This window comes from Polyodon spathula, chromosome 22, assembly GCF_017654505.1.
Source record: "Polyodon spathula isolate WHYD16114869_AA chromosome 22, ASM1765450v1, whole genome shotgun sequence".
Lineage (NCBI taxonomy): Eukaryota > Metazoa > Chordata > Actinopteri > Acipenseriformes > Polyodontidae > Polyodon > Polyodon spathula.
In genome coordinates this window covers 17,472,463-17,491,835 of record NC_054555.1, presented here as the reverse complement: position 1 = coordinate 17,491,835, position 19,373 = coordinate 17,472,463, and the positions used below count along the sequence as shown (strand labels likewise).

The window sequence follows — 19,373 nt, the reverse complement described above, 5'->3', positions numbered from 1 at the left end:
CAGCTCTGTGCTGATACATATCTAGCATTACAATACCGCTGTGTGCTGGTATGAAACAGGCAGCTCTGTGCACTGATACATATTTAGCATTGTAATACCCTGGTCTTGGCTTCTCCCTGTGCCCTGCACTGTTTCCTGAAAAGGAATCTGTGGGGCTGACACATAAAAACAAACACTATATCTGGAGTGTTGTTACTAAGAGTAAAGCTGGAACGTTTAAAGAGCTAAGAATTCTTCCTAAACCATTGTCAAGTATTTGCTTGTCAAACGGTTGCACACTTTGTACGGTAGGAGGTGTGCAGTGTAAGGTTACTGTATTTATTCAATATTGTTCCATTTACACATCAGTGTTGTAGTTTATCAAGTACTCTAATCCAGAGCCACGAAAATGATCTGTTGGCTGACAGGTTTAAAAGTTGTACTCACTTGATCTCTTTGGCTGTGTGAAAGGGCATTTGAAAGAATTTTTTAAACGGCAATTGTGTGTGAAAATGGCTTTAGACAATTGTAGTGTAATCCAGATCAGCCAAAAGTCTTTCGATTTATCAGAGCCAGCACCATGTAATGCCTGGCAGTGCATTTGGTTTTAATATTCTTGCATTCCCAGGTAATTGAAAACAATGCCTTTCTGTTTGCAGTTTCTCCCAAAAAGGCAAAAGAATGACTGATTGCAGCCGTGACTCTGTGTTTCCTCTTCTTGTGGTTGCGTTGCAGCGACACAAACTTGAATGATGTCTTATCGGACTCTGACTCAGAGATGGGCAGTGTGGAGCAGCTGGAGCAGGGCAGCGTGGAGCAGCTGGAGCAGGGCAGCATGGACACACTGGCGAATGGCTGCAAGGCTGACACCGACGCTGCCCGCAGACTTGCCAAGCGCCTCTATCACCTGCAGGGATTCAAGCGCTGTGATGTAGCGCGCCACCTTGGCAAGAAGTAAGCTTGATCTCTGAGATTGAGATTACTTAACCACACCTGGCAACGGATGTGCATATACAGTACCAGAGAGGTATAACACATAAAAACATGGAAAACCATGGAAAACTGCACAGTATAACCATGCAAAATAGCTTTCAAATTTACTGTGATAAACTGTTATATAACACCATGTAACAATTTTTTTTTTTTTTTTGTTCCTGGGTAGTAAGTGTTATTTTCTAATTGCTTATGCCTCAAAAGTATAGAAAATGGCTATTATTCCCCACAAACTTTGCTTTTATGACCAGGACAGTAATATTTCAAAATATCACTATTTCCAATGGGAAAATGGGCAAATGTGTGTCTTTTCGTTCACATAAAGTCAGAAAAAAACAACATAAGAATCCAAATTAACATGTATTTATACTAAAGTAATACAAAAATGACTACAAAAGATTTACTGTAAATACAGTATAATCGTAAATCTCGAAAAACTACTCACTTCTAAATCTTTTATAGTCATTTTTGTATTACTTTAGTATAAATACATGTTAATTTGGATTCATATGTTTTTTTTTCTGACTTTATGTGAACGAAAAGACACACATTTGCTCGTTTTCCCATTGGAAATAGTGATATTTTGAAATATCACTGTCCTGGTCACAAAAGCAAAGTTTGTGGGGAATAATAGCCATTTTCTGTACTTTTGAGGCATAAGCAATTAGGAAATAACACTTACTACCCAGGAACAAAAATTGTGTTACATAGTGTAATTATCCATAGCGTTAAAGACTGTGTAATATGATATTCAATCAACAAGTACCACATTTGCCTTATTTTAGAGTCAATTAATCTAAATTTCCTGAAGGGCAGCATATTTATGTCTTAATGTAATTTAGTAATGTATTGCTGTTTCTTTTAAGTACTACATTATACCCTTCTTTGGTATATAGTTCGATAGTCAGTAGCTATGAATCAGGGTTGAGTAGTTTACATGCGGACCCTGAAGTGAGCCCTATAATATAATCTTCATTAGGCAATGGAAGGAAGCAAAGATTGAGTTGAGAGGCTTTCCAGTGTTGGTATCCTCACCCCATAATTACTAGTTACCTTTAGCCAGAGTGTCTGTGTTGAAGCAGCAGGATGTTAAAGATCAGATTCACATTGTGAACTGGTGTGTTAACAGATTACTTCTAGCCTGCATGGAAACAACAGTCTGATAATCTCTGCATGTCTGAGATCCACCCACCCCCTAATGACTCATCTTTTTGTGTACAGTAATGAGTTTAGCAAGCTGGTGGCTGAAGAATACGTGGGTTTCTTTGACTTTACGGGCCTGAGTCTGGACAGAGCACTCAGGTGAGTTCACAGCCTGCAGACAGAGTGGATCCAAATCACAAGCTGGGGTGTCAGCACATATTTAAAAATAATTAATCCTAGCTGTGTCTTGTTTAAAGTACATAGAGCTAACCAAACAATTCCTGTGCCTAATATGTATTGCTATAATTTTGTAATTTTGACATTTAGATGAAACGTGCATTTGATTTTTAATATTATTTTTCTATAAACTATATGTGTGTGTGTGTGTGTGTGTATATATATATATATATATATATATATATATATATATATATATATAGGCGCGCTTATATATATATATATAATATATATAATATATTCGCGCGCTAATATTAAAAAATATTGTAAGTAATAAACTATAATACATAAACATTTCTGTTAACCAGTACTGTCCATAATTACAAGCTGTGTTTAAAGTACAGTTTGTAATTTGCATTTCTCTCTTCACATGACCTGTCGAAGAATATGATGAACTGGTAATGCACCATTGAAGTATGTGCATGAAGCTAATAGCTTAGGAAAAAAATACCATTGAAAAAATGCCGTAATGTCTGCATCTTTGATAAAGAAAAATTTGAGATCTACAAATAATTGGCATTCATGTTAGATTTATTGGATTTTTGAGTACTTGTGTATCTTGGCCCTTTCTGTAGATATCTTTATATGGCTAATCTTATGTGTATCCCTTTTTTTATTATTATTATTATTATTATTATTATTATTATTATTATTATTATTATTATTATTATTATACTATTATTGTTATTATTATTTGTGTATTTATTTGATAAGGACAACGTACATTTTTTTTTACATTTATGACATGTCATAAGATGTATTGCACCTAGATTTAGCTATGAGCTAATCTTCCTTGGCAGTCCCTGCACAAACACAACTACAGAAGGGAATGCCACATCTACGGAATTGTAGTCATTTGTATTCTTACTGTGCTGTTTGTTGTACTGGTGTTATGGCTCTTCTTTAACCCGTTTCTCCCTTTTCTACTTTCAGAACGTTTCTGAAAGCCTTTCCTTTAATGGGCGAGACTCAAGAAAGAGAGCGCGTTCTCATCCACTTCTCTCAGAGATACTGCCAGTGCAATGCGGAGGGTGTGACCTCAGAAGGTAGGTGTTCCTTCACATAGTCCATACAGCCGTATCAATGCAGCTTTACCATTACTCTTTACAATGCTGCATGCTTTTGAACTATCTGCAGTAGGCTGCAACTCAGAATTCCTGAAAGAAAGGCATGGATGCTGAGAACTTTTTTAACCAGTTTAGATCCAGATATCTTGTTTTTCTGTTTTAACCAATAAACACTGATAAAACACTCCTGAAACCAAAATAATGAAATCAGTGTATATCCACTAAACCACGGAAAAACACTGGAAATGGCTACTGACGTTGACTTCACTCCTTTCCCAGTGCAAATGACTTGTATCTAGTATTGATTAGTTCTGAATACTTTAAACCCACCCCAGCTAGTGAGTGGGAGCAGACAGGGAGGATTGTAAATTAAATTACAATTAGAAACAAAGGGATGTTCTTGCTCATGAGATTTAAAGCTATATTCCCCAGCGCAGGTAAACTCTTTCACTTTCTGTTCGCCTATAAGGTATATCATTATTTTGTTGGTCATTTATTTAAATTTAGCAAATTAGGTCTATTTAGGATGTGCTTGATTTAGCAACGTTGTTTAGAAAATATTTTATGCAAAGTATGTTAGTGACGTGGTCTTGAAATCAAAATGGTATGTCAGCGTTGTATACAGTGCATTTTAAACATACGCTCACAGTGTGTAACAGTTAAGTGTATTACAACATGCATTTAACAGCCAAACTGGGGTAAACCTGTGCACTGGACTTGCTTGATCTACACACCACATTACTGGAACCTCAGCTAATGCACTGTCCTTGCATTGTTACACTGTCTGTCATTGTAGATATAACCTCTTGTAATCCTAACTTGCTGCATCCTATTTCATGTTCTATTGTGGTAGTAGTATTTGCATTCACTGTAAACTACACTGTATTTAAATATGCGTCTTGTATTATAACCCTGTACTTCCCTGTAACACCTGTAAGTCACCTTGAATAATAATAATAATAATAATAATAATAATAATAATAATAATAATAATAATAATAATAATAATAATAATAATATGAAGTGTTGTCAGTCTGAATACAATAATACGATTGTACTGCTGTTGGGAGTTTAAGGGGACCCTAAGCCCTCTGCCATTATTTCTGCTTCCCCATGTTTTGTTTTGGCCCCCAGCCGCCATTGATATCCAGGTGTTCAAATTGTTTAGGAGGGATAGTGAACAATTCCTCAACGATGACCATTTCATCTGAGTATATGGGTTGGAACTCTGCAGCCTATTGTGTGGAAACAACTGCCAATCTTATCTTTCAAATAGGTTTTGAGTTGTTAAAATTGAGGAAGAGCCACCTTTTTTTAGCTGAAGTTGCATATGGTGTCCCACAGGGTTCTGCTGATGGTCCAGTTTCCCTTGTATATATACCCTTGGGCGATATTGTCCGAAGACATGAGGTACATTTTCATTGTTATGCTGATGATCTTCAGTTATGTTTATCTCTGAAACCGGGTAACACCTCAGCTGAAAATATTCTGACTACCTGTCTTGCTGACATTAACCACTGGATGTTAAAAAATGTTTTAACCCCTTGTTGGTGAGGCCCTGTGCTACAATAATGTTGTGATTTGGGAGTCAGCTGTTTTACCCCAAAGTGACCATATGTTCCATTTAAGATACCCGAGGCAACTGTACACAGATATTTTTGGGAGAATCCTGTCTGGGCATTGGATTTTTTACCGCATCAAAAAATCATCATGTTCACAATCTTACATCAAACTTAAGGATTTTAGGGACTAAGGACGATGTAAGTATATTACATTTTATGAAAAAGTTGCATTTTGCATACAGTAATAACAATTTTTGTGGTCATGACTAAAAATCCACAAAATCTTGTCACCAATGAAAAGTTCAGACTGTGACAAATAGTTTGCACCAATGAAAGAAATTGCCCAAACGTGGACACAGTTATCTTACCATTGGCCTCCACCTGTGAACCATTAAAGTTGCTGTCACATTTTCTGGAAAAAAACCCCACTGTTGAAGGATCATTGGTAAGGCTGTGATTCTGAAGGAAAATGAAGACCAAAGAGCATCCTACAGAAGCTAGAGATATACAAATGCATAGATTAGGGAAAGGGTACAAAATAATATCCAAGTGTTTGGATATCCCAGTGAGCACAGTTGGATCAATAATCAGGAAGTGGAAGCTGCATCACACCACCCAGGCACTGCCAAGAAAAGGCCGTCCCTCAAAACTCAGTGCTCAAACAAGAAGGAGACTTGTGAGAGAAGCCACAGAGAGGCCAACAATCACTTTGAAGGAGCTACAGAGTTCAGTGGCTGGGAGTGGAGTAATGGTGCACCAGTCAACCATATCAAGAGCTCTGCATAACACTGGCCTGTATGGGAGGGTGGCAAGAAAGAAGCTGTTACTCAAAAAGTACCATCTGAAAGCATGTCTGGAGTTTGCCAGAAAGCATGAGAGTGACCCAGCTGCGATGTGGGAAAAGGTTTTGTGGTCAGATGAGACCAAGATAGAGCTTTTTGGCCAAAACTCAAAGCGCTATGTGTGGCGCAAACCTAACACTGCCCATGCCTCAAGACACACCATCCCTACAGTGAAGTATGGTGGTGGCAGCATCATGCTGTGGGGATGCTTCTCATCAGCAGGGACTGGGCATCTTGTTACAACTGAAGGAAGAATGGATGGAGCAAAATACAGGAAAATACTGCAAGAGAATCTGCTTCAGTCCGCTAAAAAACTGAAGCTTGGGAGGAAATTCACCTTTCAGCAGGACAATGATCCCAAGCACAAGGCCAAAGCAACATTGGAGTGGCTCAAGAACAAAAAGAAACACTGGAATGGCTCAAGAACAAAAAGGTGAATGTCCTACAGTGGCCCAGTCAAAGTCCTGATCTCAATCCCATTGAGAATCTGTGGCACTATTTGAAAATTGCAGTCCACAAGCGTCATCCAACCAACCTGAACAACCTGGAGCAAATCTGCCAAGAAGAATGGGCCAAAATCACTCCGACACTGTGTGCAAAGCTGGTACATACTTACCCCAAAAGACTTAAAGCTGTTATTGCAGCGAAAGGTGGCTCTACCAAATATTAATGTGTGGGGGTTGAATACTTATGCAAGCAAGATATTTCAGTTTTTTATTTTTCTTAAAAATATTTCCCAACATAAAACCAATGTCACCTTACAATAATTGATTTTGAGTTTAAGTGTTTTAAAATAAAATATCGAACAGAACGAAATTTCAATGTAACATTTGTAATTCAGTAATATGAGAGAATTGGTCAGGGGTCTGAATACTTTTGCAAGCCACTGTGTGTGTATATATATATATATATATATATATATATATATATATATATATATATATATATATATATATATATATATATAGTATTTGTCACAGTCTGAACTTTTCATTGGTGACAAGATTTTGTGGATTTTTAGTCATGTGACCACAAAATTGTTATTATTGTATGCAAAATGCAACTTTTTCATAAAATGTAATATATTTACATCATCCTTAATCCCTAAAATCCTTAAGTTTGATGTAAGATTGTGAACAGGATGTGAGTGATGCGGTAATAAATCCAATGCCCAGACAGGATTCTCCCAAAAATATCTGTGTTTATTTTACAAAAACCACAAAAATAATAAACAGTCCGCCCCTCTACCAACTATGGTATCGAGGAGAAACACGGCAGGTTTAAGTCCTGATAAATAATAAAGCACTCCTTAACCACAATCCTCCATGCACAAAACCGTGCTCTTTTCGTCCAGGGATCGTGGTGCGTATTCGGTGCTGTGCTGTGCTGTGGTGGACGTGCTCCAGGGTTTGTGCTGGCTCTGTGGCTGCAGCTCCCAATTCTCAATCCTCCTCTAGAAAAGACACAAAACACGAGATAGACAATAACAGATGTTCATTTACTCTGGCTGTCAGTTCAGCGCAAGGGGCAGTACTGATGTAGCTGCTTCCTCTTTGTACCCAGAAACTCCTCCCTGCAAGCAACCCGTCTGATGATTTCTCCCCTGAATGGCTGCACCACAGCTGTTTGCAATAGAGTCCTTTCAGGTACATGCAACTACACGCTCCCCCTAATATGGTCACCTTCTGGTTTCAACTTACCGTCAAAGCGGTCCATCTAAGAGGAAGCATACCACCAACCTTACACAACGCCCTTTCTTTAGTGGAGGGAGATTTACAGTTCGGATCCTTTCTCTCACCGTCACAAAGATGTTAAACACTTTTAAGCTGCTTGATTAGTCCATGTCTTTGTGCAGATTGTTTTTTGTTTTGTTTTCTTTTGGGGGGTATTGCGTGCTCTAGGCTGAGACCAAGCCACTTTGACTTTTCCACTTCAAATTATTCAGCCCATGGTGTAGATTACCCATCACAATTCCATATGCCCAATATGTTACCAAAGCATGAGATACCCAGGCAAAATTATATAGTTTTTTAATCTGCACAAAAGAAGGATTTTAGAAATGGGTAACATAACATATCCAGTCAATGGTTTGTTACCCATAATCCTTCTGGAGGCCAAGGTAATGTTGCCACATGAAATAAAAATAAATGTTTTTTACTACCTTACATTGGTTTGTTCTGAAGGTTTATTTAGTTCTTCCAGTACTTGAAATACTCAAAAGACCTGGCTGAGAGGGACAGCAGAACCCTGTATCTCTCCGTCTACCCTTGCAGGAACATACATACATGGCACCTTTTTTGAGGTTTGGCTTTGTTACCGGATTATGGCAGAGTTTGAGTAAAATGCCGGCCAATTGAACACCACCCCCTAGGAACTCCCGGTCATGGTTGGCAGTGACAAAATTGCAATCTCCAGGCTATAGGGCACATCTGCATATCGCGCTTTTACTGGATGCACCACTCGGGAGCCCTGAATGTTTTTAATTATATGTTTAGATGGTCACTATTTACATGCAGAATCGTGTTTCTATCCGTGGGCTTACGACGGATTGTCCATGGTGAATTTTAAAGTAGGATATGTATCATTAATATAATCTCTGAATAAAACCAGTCCATATTACAAAAATGTCATCAATATACCTTTTCCACAATAAGATATTCTGCAGAAGTGGACTGGAGGCAGTGTCTTTAATATATTCTTTTAACCAGTACCCCATGTATAAGTTTGTATAATTTGAGGCAAATGACAAGCCCATTGCCGAACCTTGGATTTGCAGATATTATTTATTGTTAAACAAAAAAAGAAGAAGATTTTAAAATAAATTCATGGCTAAATCATGTTATCTGTTTTCAAAATAAATCGACAGTGCCTTCAATCCCACCTCATGTGGTATATTGGTATACAGTGCCTATAGGAAGTATTCAACCCCCTTGGACGTTTTCAGTTTGTTGTGTTACAACCTGAAATCTTGATGCATTTAAATGAGATTTTTTTTTTCCTTTGATTTACACAACCTACTCAACACTTTGAAGATGCAAGAGAATTTTTAATATCTGGCTTTGGTGGTGATGTGAGACCAGAAAGTAACACACAGAACTGCAAGGTGAAATAATAAATCAATGCGCTGCTGCGTGGTTTATTATTATTAGAAAATAAAACAGTTGTACAAATACAGGACATAGCATTTGAGGCCAAAATAAACAGACAAACAAAATGCATTAACACTAAATGAAACAAACAATAACAAACAGTAGACGAACAGACAAACAAACACGGTGAGTGAACAATTCTTTACTTGGGCGAAGCAAGGCAGGCATCCTTGGGTGAAGCGAGGTAGGCATGCTTTGGCGGTGTCGTGCAGGCATCCCCGAGCGATGATGTGAAGGCATCCCCAAGCAATGACGTGAAGGGAGTCAGGGCAAGCTGGGGTGTGGGTTTTGGCCCTATTCGTGGCCACGCGGTTCTTCCCCGTGCTTCCCTCAGCAGCCTATGTCCTGGTCCTTCCTGTAGTGGTAGAGGGGGAACCAGCAGGAATTCACCCTCTGCTGGTGGAGGTGAAGGAGGCACAGGCAGCTCCTGCTGCTCTGCTCCTGGCGGTGGAAGTGGTGGAGGTTGGAGCAGCGTGCAGTCTCCTGGCGACGGAGGTGAGAGTAGCGTGTAGTCTCCTGGCGATGAAGGTGGGAGCAGCATGTAGTCTCCCCCTGTTGCAGGGGACTGGTGAGGCTCTCCCTCACTTGCAGAGAACAACAGAGCTACTCCCTCTCGCTTTGGAGACAGAGGTAGGACCTCTTCCTCTGGCGCTGGAGATGGCTTCTCTCCCTTTGGCTCTGGAGGCAAAACCAGCAAGCATTCTTCCTCTGCTGGTTGAAATGGGGAGAGCAGGTATTCTTCCTGTGCTGGTGAAGAAGGGGACAGCAGGCATTCTTCCTCTGCTAATGGAGATGGGGACAGCAGACATTCTTCCTCTGCTGGTGGAGATGGGAGCGGCAAGCAGTCCTCATCCCTTTTGGGCTGTGGACACACCGACTCCTCCCGTTTGGGCTGTGGACACAGACTTATCCCTCTTGAGCTGTGGACACACAGACTCCTCCCTTTTTGGCTGTGGAGCATCTTCCCTTTTTTCTGTGGGCTGGTCTCAGGGCCTTCAGGCGAAGCCACTCCTCTGCATCCTCCACCTCTCCCCCGATCGACGGCTTTCAAAAAGAGGGGGCCTTCATAGGGGCATACATCCAGGAGGTGCCCATACTCCATGCAGGAGATGCACCATGGAGCCCCTCCTTCCTTCAACTCCTCCTGGCAATCTTTCTCCCATCCTATTTTTCCAGAAATGACAACAACAAAAAAAAAATCCCCTGCAGTATTTCTGGACTGACGCTTGGACTGCTGACACCACATGTGGCAGTATGTCTCTGGTGGTGACATCAGACCAGAAAGTAACACACAGCACTGCGAGGTGAAATAATGAATGAATACGCTGCTACATGGTTTATTATTATTAGAAAATAAAACAGTTTCTCCTCTCCAAACCTATTCTTGCTCACCGAACACATCCTTGGGTAACCCCTAATCAATCATTCAGTTGGAGTCTCAGTACAACTGCACGTGAATTAATCTAGTGCAATTTCCCATGCTCACATATTATTAAATTTTAACTGCACATGAAGTGCAATCCTTGTGCCTAAATGCAAATCGATACAAGTGATTTTAAATCACTTATATTACATAGACCCATTTATATCCTGTGTACCAATGACTATACATATACCGACATTAACACACTACATACAACATAAAACACAAATAAAGAGCGCAGGGGCAGGGCACTTTGCCACAAGCAGTTAATGAAAAATTTTAAAAAAAGTGAAATTTCTTGGTTAGATAAGTATTCATCCCCGAGTCAATACTTGGTAGAACTACCTTTGGCGCAATTACAGCTGTGAGTCTTTTGGGGTAAGTCTCTACCAGGTTTGCACATCTGGATCATGCAATATTCACCCATTCTTCTTGGCAAAATTGTTCAAGCTGTGTCAAGTTGGATGGGGATCGTTGGTGGACAGCAGTCTTCAAATTTTGCCACAGATTCTCAGTCGGATTCAAGTCCGGGCTTTGACTGGGCCACTATAGAACATTCTCTTTCTTGTTTTTAAGTCACTCCAGTGTCGTTTTGGCTGTGTGCTTGGGGTGATTGTCCTGCTGAAAGGTGAATCTCCGTCCCAGTTTTAGGTCTTTTGCAGCCTGAAGCAGGTTTTCCTCAAGGATATGCCTGTATTTAGCTCCATCCATTTTGCCCACTACCCTGACAGGCTTCCCAGTCCCTGCCAATGAAAAGCATCTCCACAGCATGATGCTGCCACCACCGTGGATCACAATAGGGATGGTGTTACCTGGGTGATGTGCTGTGTTGGGTTTGCGCCAGACGTAACGCTTTGCATTTAGGCCAAATAGTTCAATTTTTTTGTTTCATCAGACCACAGAATCTTTTGCCATGTGTTTTCAGAGTCTCCCCCATGCCTTTTTGCAAATTCCAAGTGTGATTTTACATGGACTTTTTTCAGAAATGACTTCCTTCTTGCCACTCTTCCATAGAGGTCAGATTTGTGGAGTATCTCAGCTATTGTTGACACATGGATAGTTTCTCCCATCTCAGCCATGGAACGCTGTAGGTCTTTCAGAGTTGTCATTGGCCTCTTGATGGCTTCTCTGACCAATGCCCTCCTTACCCGGCTGCTCAGGTTAGGAGGACGGCCAGCTCTAAGCAGATTCTGGGTGGTGCCGTGTACCTTCCACTTCTGAATGATTGACTTGACTGTGGTCAAAGGGATATTCAGAGCCTTTGAAATCTTTTTATACCCCCCCCCCCCCCCTGATCTGTGCCTTTCCACAACTTTATCCTGGAGTTGTTTTGAAAGCTCCTTGGTCTTCAGGTTAATATATTTGCTTTGAATGCACTACCCAACTGTGGGACCTTACAGAGACAGGTGTATTTAATCTGAAATCATGTGAATTACTTTTGTTGCACACAGATGGACTCCATTTAATGTATTGTGTGAATTAACCTATTGTGGCAATTGGTTGCACCTGAGCTTATTTAGTGTCATAGCAAAGGGGGTGAATACTTATCTAATGAAGACTAGGTTTTTATTTTTAATTGATTTGTTTTTTCTTTGCACAAAAAATTGCACAATGTAGACATGCCTGTAAATAACTAAATGGCTAGATTATAACTGAATTATCTAATTCAATTAATATGTGTATATAAGTAACTACAGCTGTAACTGAAATGATTGTGAACCTGACGAAGATTTGTTGTGTCGAAACGCGTAGTTCTGCTGCCTTTTTGTTTGTTTGCTCGGTTTAGTAAATCTTGCGTGGTGCGCAGGGTGAGAGCTACATGAAGTTGCCCCCCACTCCCTACTCTCTACAAACAGCACAAAAGTTGAATTATATACCATTCGTTTGTGCTACCTTTGTGCCGGCTTGTGCTGTTGAAACAAAGGTTTGTGCTGTTACGGTTTCTGAGATATTAACTATTATGTTTGGGGAGTGACGTCACTCTGCCCCCCTACAGTACCGGAATTTAACCAAACACTTGTCTCATTCGTTTGTGCTATGTTTGTGCCGTTGAAATGAACGTTTGTGCTATTATGGTTTCTGAGCTATTAACAATATTATTTTTTAGGGGAGTGACGTCACTTAGCCCCCCCTACAATATAATAAAACATAAGAACATAAGAACATAAGAAAGTTTACAAACGAGAGGAGGCCATTCGGCCCATCTTGCTCGTTTGGTTGTTAGTAGCTTATTGATCCCAAAATCTCATCAAGCAGCTTCTTGAAGGATCCCTGGGTGTCAGCTTCAACAACATTACTGGGGAGTTGATTCCAGACCCTCACAATTCTCTGGGTAAAAAAGTGTCTCCTATTTTCTGTTCTGAATGCCCCTTTTTCTAAACTCCATTTGTGACCCCTGGTCCTTGTTTCTTTTCTCAGGCTGAAAAAGTCCCTTGGGTCGACACTGTCAATACCTTTTAGAATTTTGAATGCTTGAATTAGGTCGCCACATAGTCTTCTTTGTTCAAGACTGAACAGATTCAATTCTTTTAGCCTGTCTGCATATGACATGCCTTTTAAGCCCGGAATAATTCTGGTCGCTCTTCTTTGCACTCTTTCTAGAGCAGCAATATCTTTTTTATAGCGAGGTGACCAGAACTGCACACAATATTCAAGATGAGGTCTTACAAGTGCATTGTACAGTTTTAACATTACTTCCCTTGATTTAAATTCAACACTTTTCACAGTGTATCCGAGCATCTTGTTAGCCTTTTTTATAGCTTCCCCACATTGCCTAGATGAAGACATTTCTGAGTCAACAAAAACTCCTAGGTCTTTTTCATAGATTCCTTCTCCAATTTCAATATCTCCCATATGATATTTATAATGTACATTTTTATTTCCTGCGTGCAGTACCTTACACTTTTCTCTATTAAATGTCATTTGCCATGTGTCTGCCCAGTTCTGAATCTTGTCTAGATCATTTTGAATGACCTTTGCTGCTGCAACAGTGTTTGCCACTCCTCCTACTTTTGTGTCGTCTGCAAATTTAACAAGTTTGCTTACTATACCAGAATCTAAATCATTAATGTAGATTAGGAATAGCAGAGGACCTAATACTGATCCCTGTGGTACACCGCTGGTTACCACACTCCATTCTGAGGTTTTTCCTCTAATCAGTACTTTCTGTTTTCTACATGTTAACCACTCCCTAATCCATGTACATGCGTTTCCTTGAATCCCAACTGCGTTCAGTTTGAGAATTAATCTTTTGTGCGGGACTTTGTCAAAAGCTTTCTGGAAATCTAAATAAACCATGTCATATGCTTTGCAATTATCCATTATCGATGTTGCATCCTCAAAAAAATCAAGCAAGTTAGTTAGGCACGATCTCCCTTTCCTAAAACCATGTTGACTGTCTCCCAGTACCCTGTTACCATATAGGTAATTTTCCATTTTGGATCTTATTATAGTTTCCATAAGTTTGCATATAATAGAAGTCAGGCTTACTGGTCTGTAGTTACCTGGTTCAGTTTTGTTTCCCTTTTTGTGGATCGGTATTACGTTTGCAATTTTCCAGTCTGTCGGTACCACCCCTGTGTCAAGAGACTGCTGCATGATCTTGGTTAGCGGTTTGTAAATTACTTCTTTCATTTCTTTGAGTACTACTGGGAGGATCTCATCCGGCCCAGGGGATTTGTTTATTTTAAGAGCTCCTAGTCCCTTTAACACTTCTGCCTCAGTTATGCTAAAGTTATTTAAAACTGGATAGGAACTGGATGACATGTGGGGCATGTTGTCAGTATCTTCCTTTGTAAAAACTTGTGAAAAGTAATCATTTAACATATTTGCTATTTTTTTTTCTTCCTCTACGATTTTGCCATTTGTATCTCTTAAACATTTAATCTCCTCTTTGAATGTTCTCTTGCTGTTGTAATATTGGAAAAACATTTTGGAATTGGTTTTAGCTCCCTTAGCAATGTTCATTTCTATTTCTCTCTTGGCCTTTCTAACTTCCTTTTTGACTTGCGTTTGCAGTTCTGTGTACTCTTTCTGCGTACTTTCTTTTTGGTCCTTTTTTAATGCTCTGTAAAGTGCCTTTTTTCGCTGAATATTTTTTTTAATTGATCTATTAAACCATTTTGGCAATTTAGTTTTACATTTAGATTTGTCTACTTTAGGGATGTAATTGTTTTGCGCCTCTAGTACTACATTTTTGAAGAACAACCATCCTTCTTCTGTGGGTGTTTTCTCTATTTTACTCCAATCTACTTCTGTTAGTCTCTGTTTCATACCTTCATAGTTTGCTTTTCTAAAATTGTAAACCTTAACTTTAGTCTTTACTTTTGGGGATTTAAAAAACACTTCAAATGAGACCATGTTGTGGTCTGAGTTTGCCAGTGGTTCTCTGACCTCTGTTTTAGTTATTCTATCTTCGTTATTTGAAAAGACTAAATCAAGGCATGCCTCCCCTCTAGTGGGTGCCTTCACAAATTGTGTTAGGAAGCAGTCATTTGTCATTTCCACCATTTCTATTTCATCCTTCGTGCTACCCACCGGGTTTTCCCATTTTATTTGGGGGAAGTTGAAATCCCCCATTAGTATGGCTTCTCCTTTGCTACACACATTTCTAATGTCATTGTATAACAGATTATTGTGCTCACCGTCTGAATCTGGCGGTCTATAGCATGCTCCTATTATTATGCCTTTTGAATTTTTGTCTGTTATTCTGACCCATATTGATTCGGTTTTATTTTCTTTGTCCAGGTTTAACACCTGGGCTTCAAGACTGTTTCTTATGTATAGCGCTACCCCTCCTCCTCTTCTGTCCTGCCTGTCTTTCCTATACAGTGTATACCCACAAATATTATATTCGTCCCCATCACTCTCAGATAACCACGTTTCTGTAACACCTATCACATCATAGTTACCTGTTAGTGCAGTAGCTTCAAGTTCTAGAATTTTGTTTCTGATACTTCTAGCATTTAGATAAATACATTTAATGGTTGTCTTACCTGAGTTGTTGTTCTTGTTTTGATGCGGTCTCCCTTCTGTTTTTTTTGTTGATTTCTCCCCCCTTCCTTTCTAGTTTAAATGCTTCCGAACCTGCTCGAGGATCTTTTCTCCGAGTAGACTAGTTCCCTTGTTATTTAAATGCAGTCCATCCCGTCTATACAGATAGTCCTCGTTGTAGAATGTGGTCCAATGATCAAGATAGGTGAAGCCTTCCCGTGTGCACCACGTCTTCAGCCATTCGTTTTGATTAATTATTTCCAGCTGTCCATATGGTCCTTTGCAAGGTGCGGGTAGTATACCAGAAAATACCACAGTTTTGGTTTTCTCTTTTAATTTCCTTCCTAGCTCTCTGAATTTATTTTGCAGGGATTTTGGTCTGTCTCTTCCAATGTTGTTTGTACCGATGTGGACGACTACTACCGGGTCGTCTCCTGTTCGTTCTAGGAGCCTGTCCACGTTCTCAGTGATGTGCTTGACCGAGGCTCCCGGAAGGCAGCACACTGTTGTAGTAAGGGGGTCCAAACTGCGAACTGAACTTGCTGTGTTTCTCAATATGGAGTCCCCAACAATCATGACCTCCCTTCTTTTTGCTGTCTGGTCACCACTGTCAATAGGGTCCTGGATGTTGTTCCTTTCATTCTCTTGTTGTTGGTTCTGCTCATCACAATTCTGAAGTGACTCAAATCTGTTGGTTGTTTTGATTTCTGGTGGTGGTGTTTGACGAAGTTTCTTTTTTTCCCTGCTTCTGCCTACCTGAACCCAGCTGTTCTGACCTTCTATCTCCCTGGTGGCTTTCAGTCTGTTAGGGGTGATGCAGACTTCCATGAATTGTGGGTGTGCCAGTTCCTCAAGATCCTGTTGCTGTCTCACTTCTTCCAGCTCCATTTCTAGCATACTTACTAGTTTATGCAAATCCTGGATCGCGCTGCACTTTACGCACACTTGGTTTAGCTCCGCTGGGTTTTCTCGGATTTCCCACATCAAGCAGGTGTCACAGATTACAGGCTTGAAGACCATGTTGAGGGTTTTTTTTTTTGAAGTTTAGTTTCTTCTGCAGCCGTCAACCTGCTTTCAAACTGTTCGAAACTGCTCTGTACTTTTCCACGCCTGTACTTCTGCCACTCGCTGTCGCTTCCACTCGCTGTCGCTGGGAAGACTTCCTCGTTTAACTGCGTTGTTCTGCTGTGCTGTCGGCTCCTCCCCTCGCCCGTGTCTCAAAACGGCGCTGAATTTGAATCAGCTGCTCCGAGTTTCAGCTTGTTTGTTATCAGAAAAACACACGCGTCTCCAGTTGTGCGGTTGTACTGTAGATTTCTAACATATTAAATATCAAAATAAAACTTTATACAAACAGTAACAACGCTAAATTCAAAACAATACCTCAGTCTATATTAAGAATATGTGTAGTAAAATAAAACATCGAATAAATAAAATAAACTAATAAACAAGACCACACCACTACCAAGGTGCGTTTTTTTTTTGTAATTCCAGTTGAGGGGAAACTGACGAAACTCTTAGGATTAAAAAACAAACAAACAAAAAAAAACACAACACTGCTACATCTGCGCACCCTATTTGACTCACCTTGCTGCTCTAGTTTTTCAATGCAGGTCGGGGCTGTTCTGTGATAAATGCGATCCCGCGGAATCAGCTCCTGCTCCTCCACTTTAATTTCACTGGAAACCTCAGTTGCCGCCTTGTGTTCACGTATTCCATATTCCACTGCTGTTTTACCGTACTACCCTTTGTCAGTTTATCAATGATTTTAAATTTGTTCTCTATCAGACGCCACTGAGACCCTGGCCTAATAATAGAAACACCACGCACGTAAAGAATAGGTTTGTCACCTTTTCCACAGACCAAACACAGACATAATTTAGAAAGCGTAAAACTGCAGTGTAGTGTAATATAGTGTAACACAATACCGCCAGATCTCGGTACAAATCAATAGGCATGCAGTATACACTGTACTTTGCTCTTGACATTTATAGCAATCGAACTTGCAAGCAAGAAAAATAGTAGCTATAACATCGTAGTTTAGAGGCTAATCTTATCCCAGACAGTAAGTAGCTGTGATGATGAATAACGCTGTAGCAAATCAATGCAATTTCTGAAGCGACGATCTATGTCTGTGCTTTTTTTTTTTTTTTTTTTTTTGTTTTGTTTTTTTACAAATAATGTCTGAAAAGCTCATTTGTGACGCCCCCTCCCCTTCCCTTCATAATAAATATTAATAAACGTTATTAATAGACATTAAAAACTGTGTGTAAAGAGACAAAATGAGTCAATGTACTCAAATTAGGTTCAGGTTTTTCAATGTTACTAATGGCTACTGCGAAATATGCAATGTTTATAAATAAACGCACCCATATGTGGTTTAATTACTATGATATAGTGTAAATAACCCATATTTTACTGTAAAGGATATGTATTTAATTACACCCAGATCAATGTAATGTAAAGCATTATTCAAATGATGGGGGCACAGTAAACTGTACAAATCAGTACTAAACACATTTCCAATAAGATAGCGGCTGGTATTACATTTGAGGATTTGCTACCTTGATAGATTTTGAAGGTTTTTGCATTGGCATTTATCACTTAGCACGTTCACAAAGAAAAATTTCAGAAACTTTTAATTAAAAAAATGTTTACTTAATTAAATGTGTCAGCTAAAACAGTATCTAATTAACAGTAACTAGTTAGCTATATCATCTACAGTGTCACTGTAGCAACTTGGAGAACAACAAATAAGGCCTTCTAAAAATTAGTTACAATATGTATAGTTGTTTATGGCCGTCAAGGGTAGTATGGTAAAACAGCAGTGGAATATGGAATATGTGAACAAAAGAAGGCAACTGAGTTTTCCAGTGAAATTAAAGTGGAGAGGCAGGAGCTGATTCCGAGGAATCGCATTTATCACAGAACAGCCCCGACCTGCATTGAAAAACTTGAGCAGCAAGGTGAGTCAAGTAGGTTGCGCAAATGTAGTGTTGTGTTTTTTGTTTTGTTTTGTTTTATAATCCTAAGAGTTTCGTCAGTTTCCCCTCAATTGTAATAGATAATTATTCAATTGAATATTACAAAAAAAGAACGATAGGTTGCGGATGCAACCCCGGTTCCCTGAAAGAGAAAATAACCATCAAGGTATGGGATATTGCCGTCAGGCAGTAGGATTGGCTGAGCTTTATAGCAAAGCTGCCAATAGGCCTCCGTGTGAGCTGATGTGTAAGCCCGCCCCCCTGGGAGCTTACTATATGCAGCGCACGGAGACTCTCTTCCTCTTTTGCTCTTCAGGCCGTGAAGGCTTCTGGAGCGACCTTGAGGCTTGATGGTTATTTTCTCTTTCAGGGAACCGGGGTTGCATCCGCAACCTATCGTTCCCTTTCAATTCGAAAATAACCATTAACGTATGGGAACAGTGTACCCAAGCCGTCGCAAGGGAGGATTCTCGGCAGTAGGACAGACTTACGTCATAACGCAACTGCATAGGCAATACATCTAGGCATATGCGAAGCTGCGCCTCAGCGTCTATGCTCGCAATGACACCTGTCCTGAGGTGGGGTAGTAAACACTATATTGGTATCCTGAGGTGCCATAGAGTGTAGTACAGATGCTCCAAATAGTATAGCAGAGGAATCCAGTACGTGTAATCTGTAAAACCTCATAAAAGTATGCGATATAGCCCAACTGGCTGCCGTGCAAATGTCAGACACCGGCACCCCTCTAAAGAGGGCCCAGGATGTCGCCATACCCCTAAGGGAATGCGCCTTCAACTGCCCTGGTGGTGGAAGGCCTGCAGACTCATAAGCTAATTTAATAGCATCCACTATCCAATGGGAAAGGCATTGTTTGGACAATGGCTGACCCAAGGTCTTAGAACCATGGCATATGAACAATTGTTCTGTTTTCCTCACAGTCGTTGTACATTCAATATAACACCTCAATGCCCGCAAGGAGCAGAGCATGTGTAACCGTTCTTC

The 19,373-nt window shown here is 40.0% G+C and overlaps 1 protein-coding gene across 1 annotated transcript in view; it reads left to right on the top strand.

The window, feature by feature from the left end:
* The window catches only part of LOC121296849 (PH and SEC7 domain-containing protein 2-like), a 249,354-nt gene that overhangs the window by 123,359 nt on the left and 106,622 nt on the right, over positions 1 to 19,373 (top strand). The window contains exons 4-6 of the mRNA XM_041222713.1: positions 715 to 933; positions 2,194 to 2,274; positions 3,286 to 3,398. Of these exons, the coding sequence (XP_041078647.1) occupies positions 715 to 933; positions 2,194 to 2,274; positions 3,286 to 3,398 (413 nt within the window). The remainder of the gene's footprint in view (positions 1 to 714; positions 934 to 2,193; positions 2,275 to 3,285; positions 3,399 to 19,373) is intronic.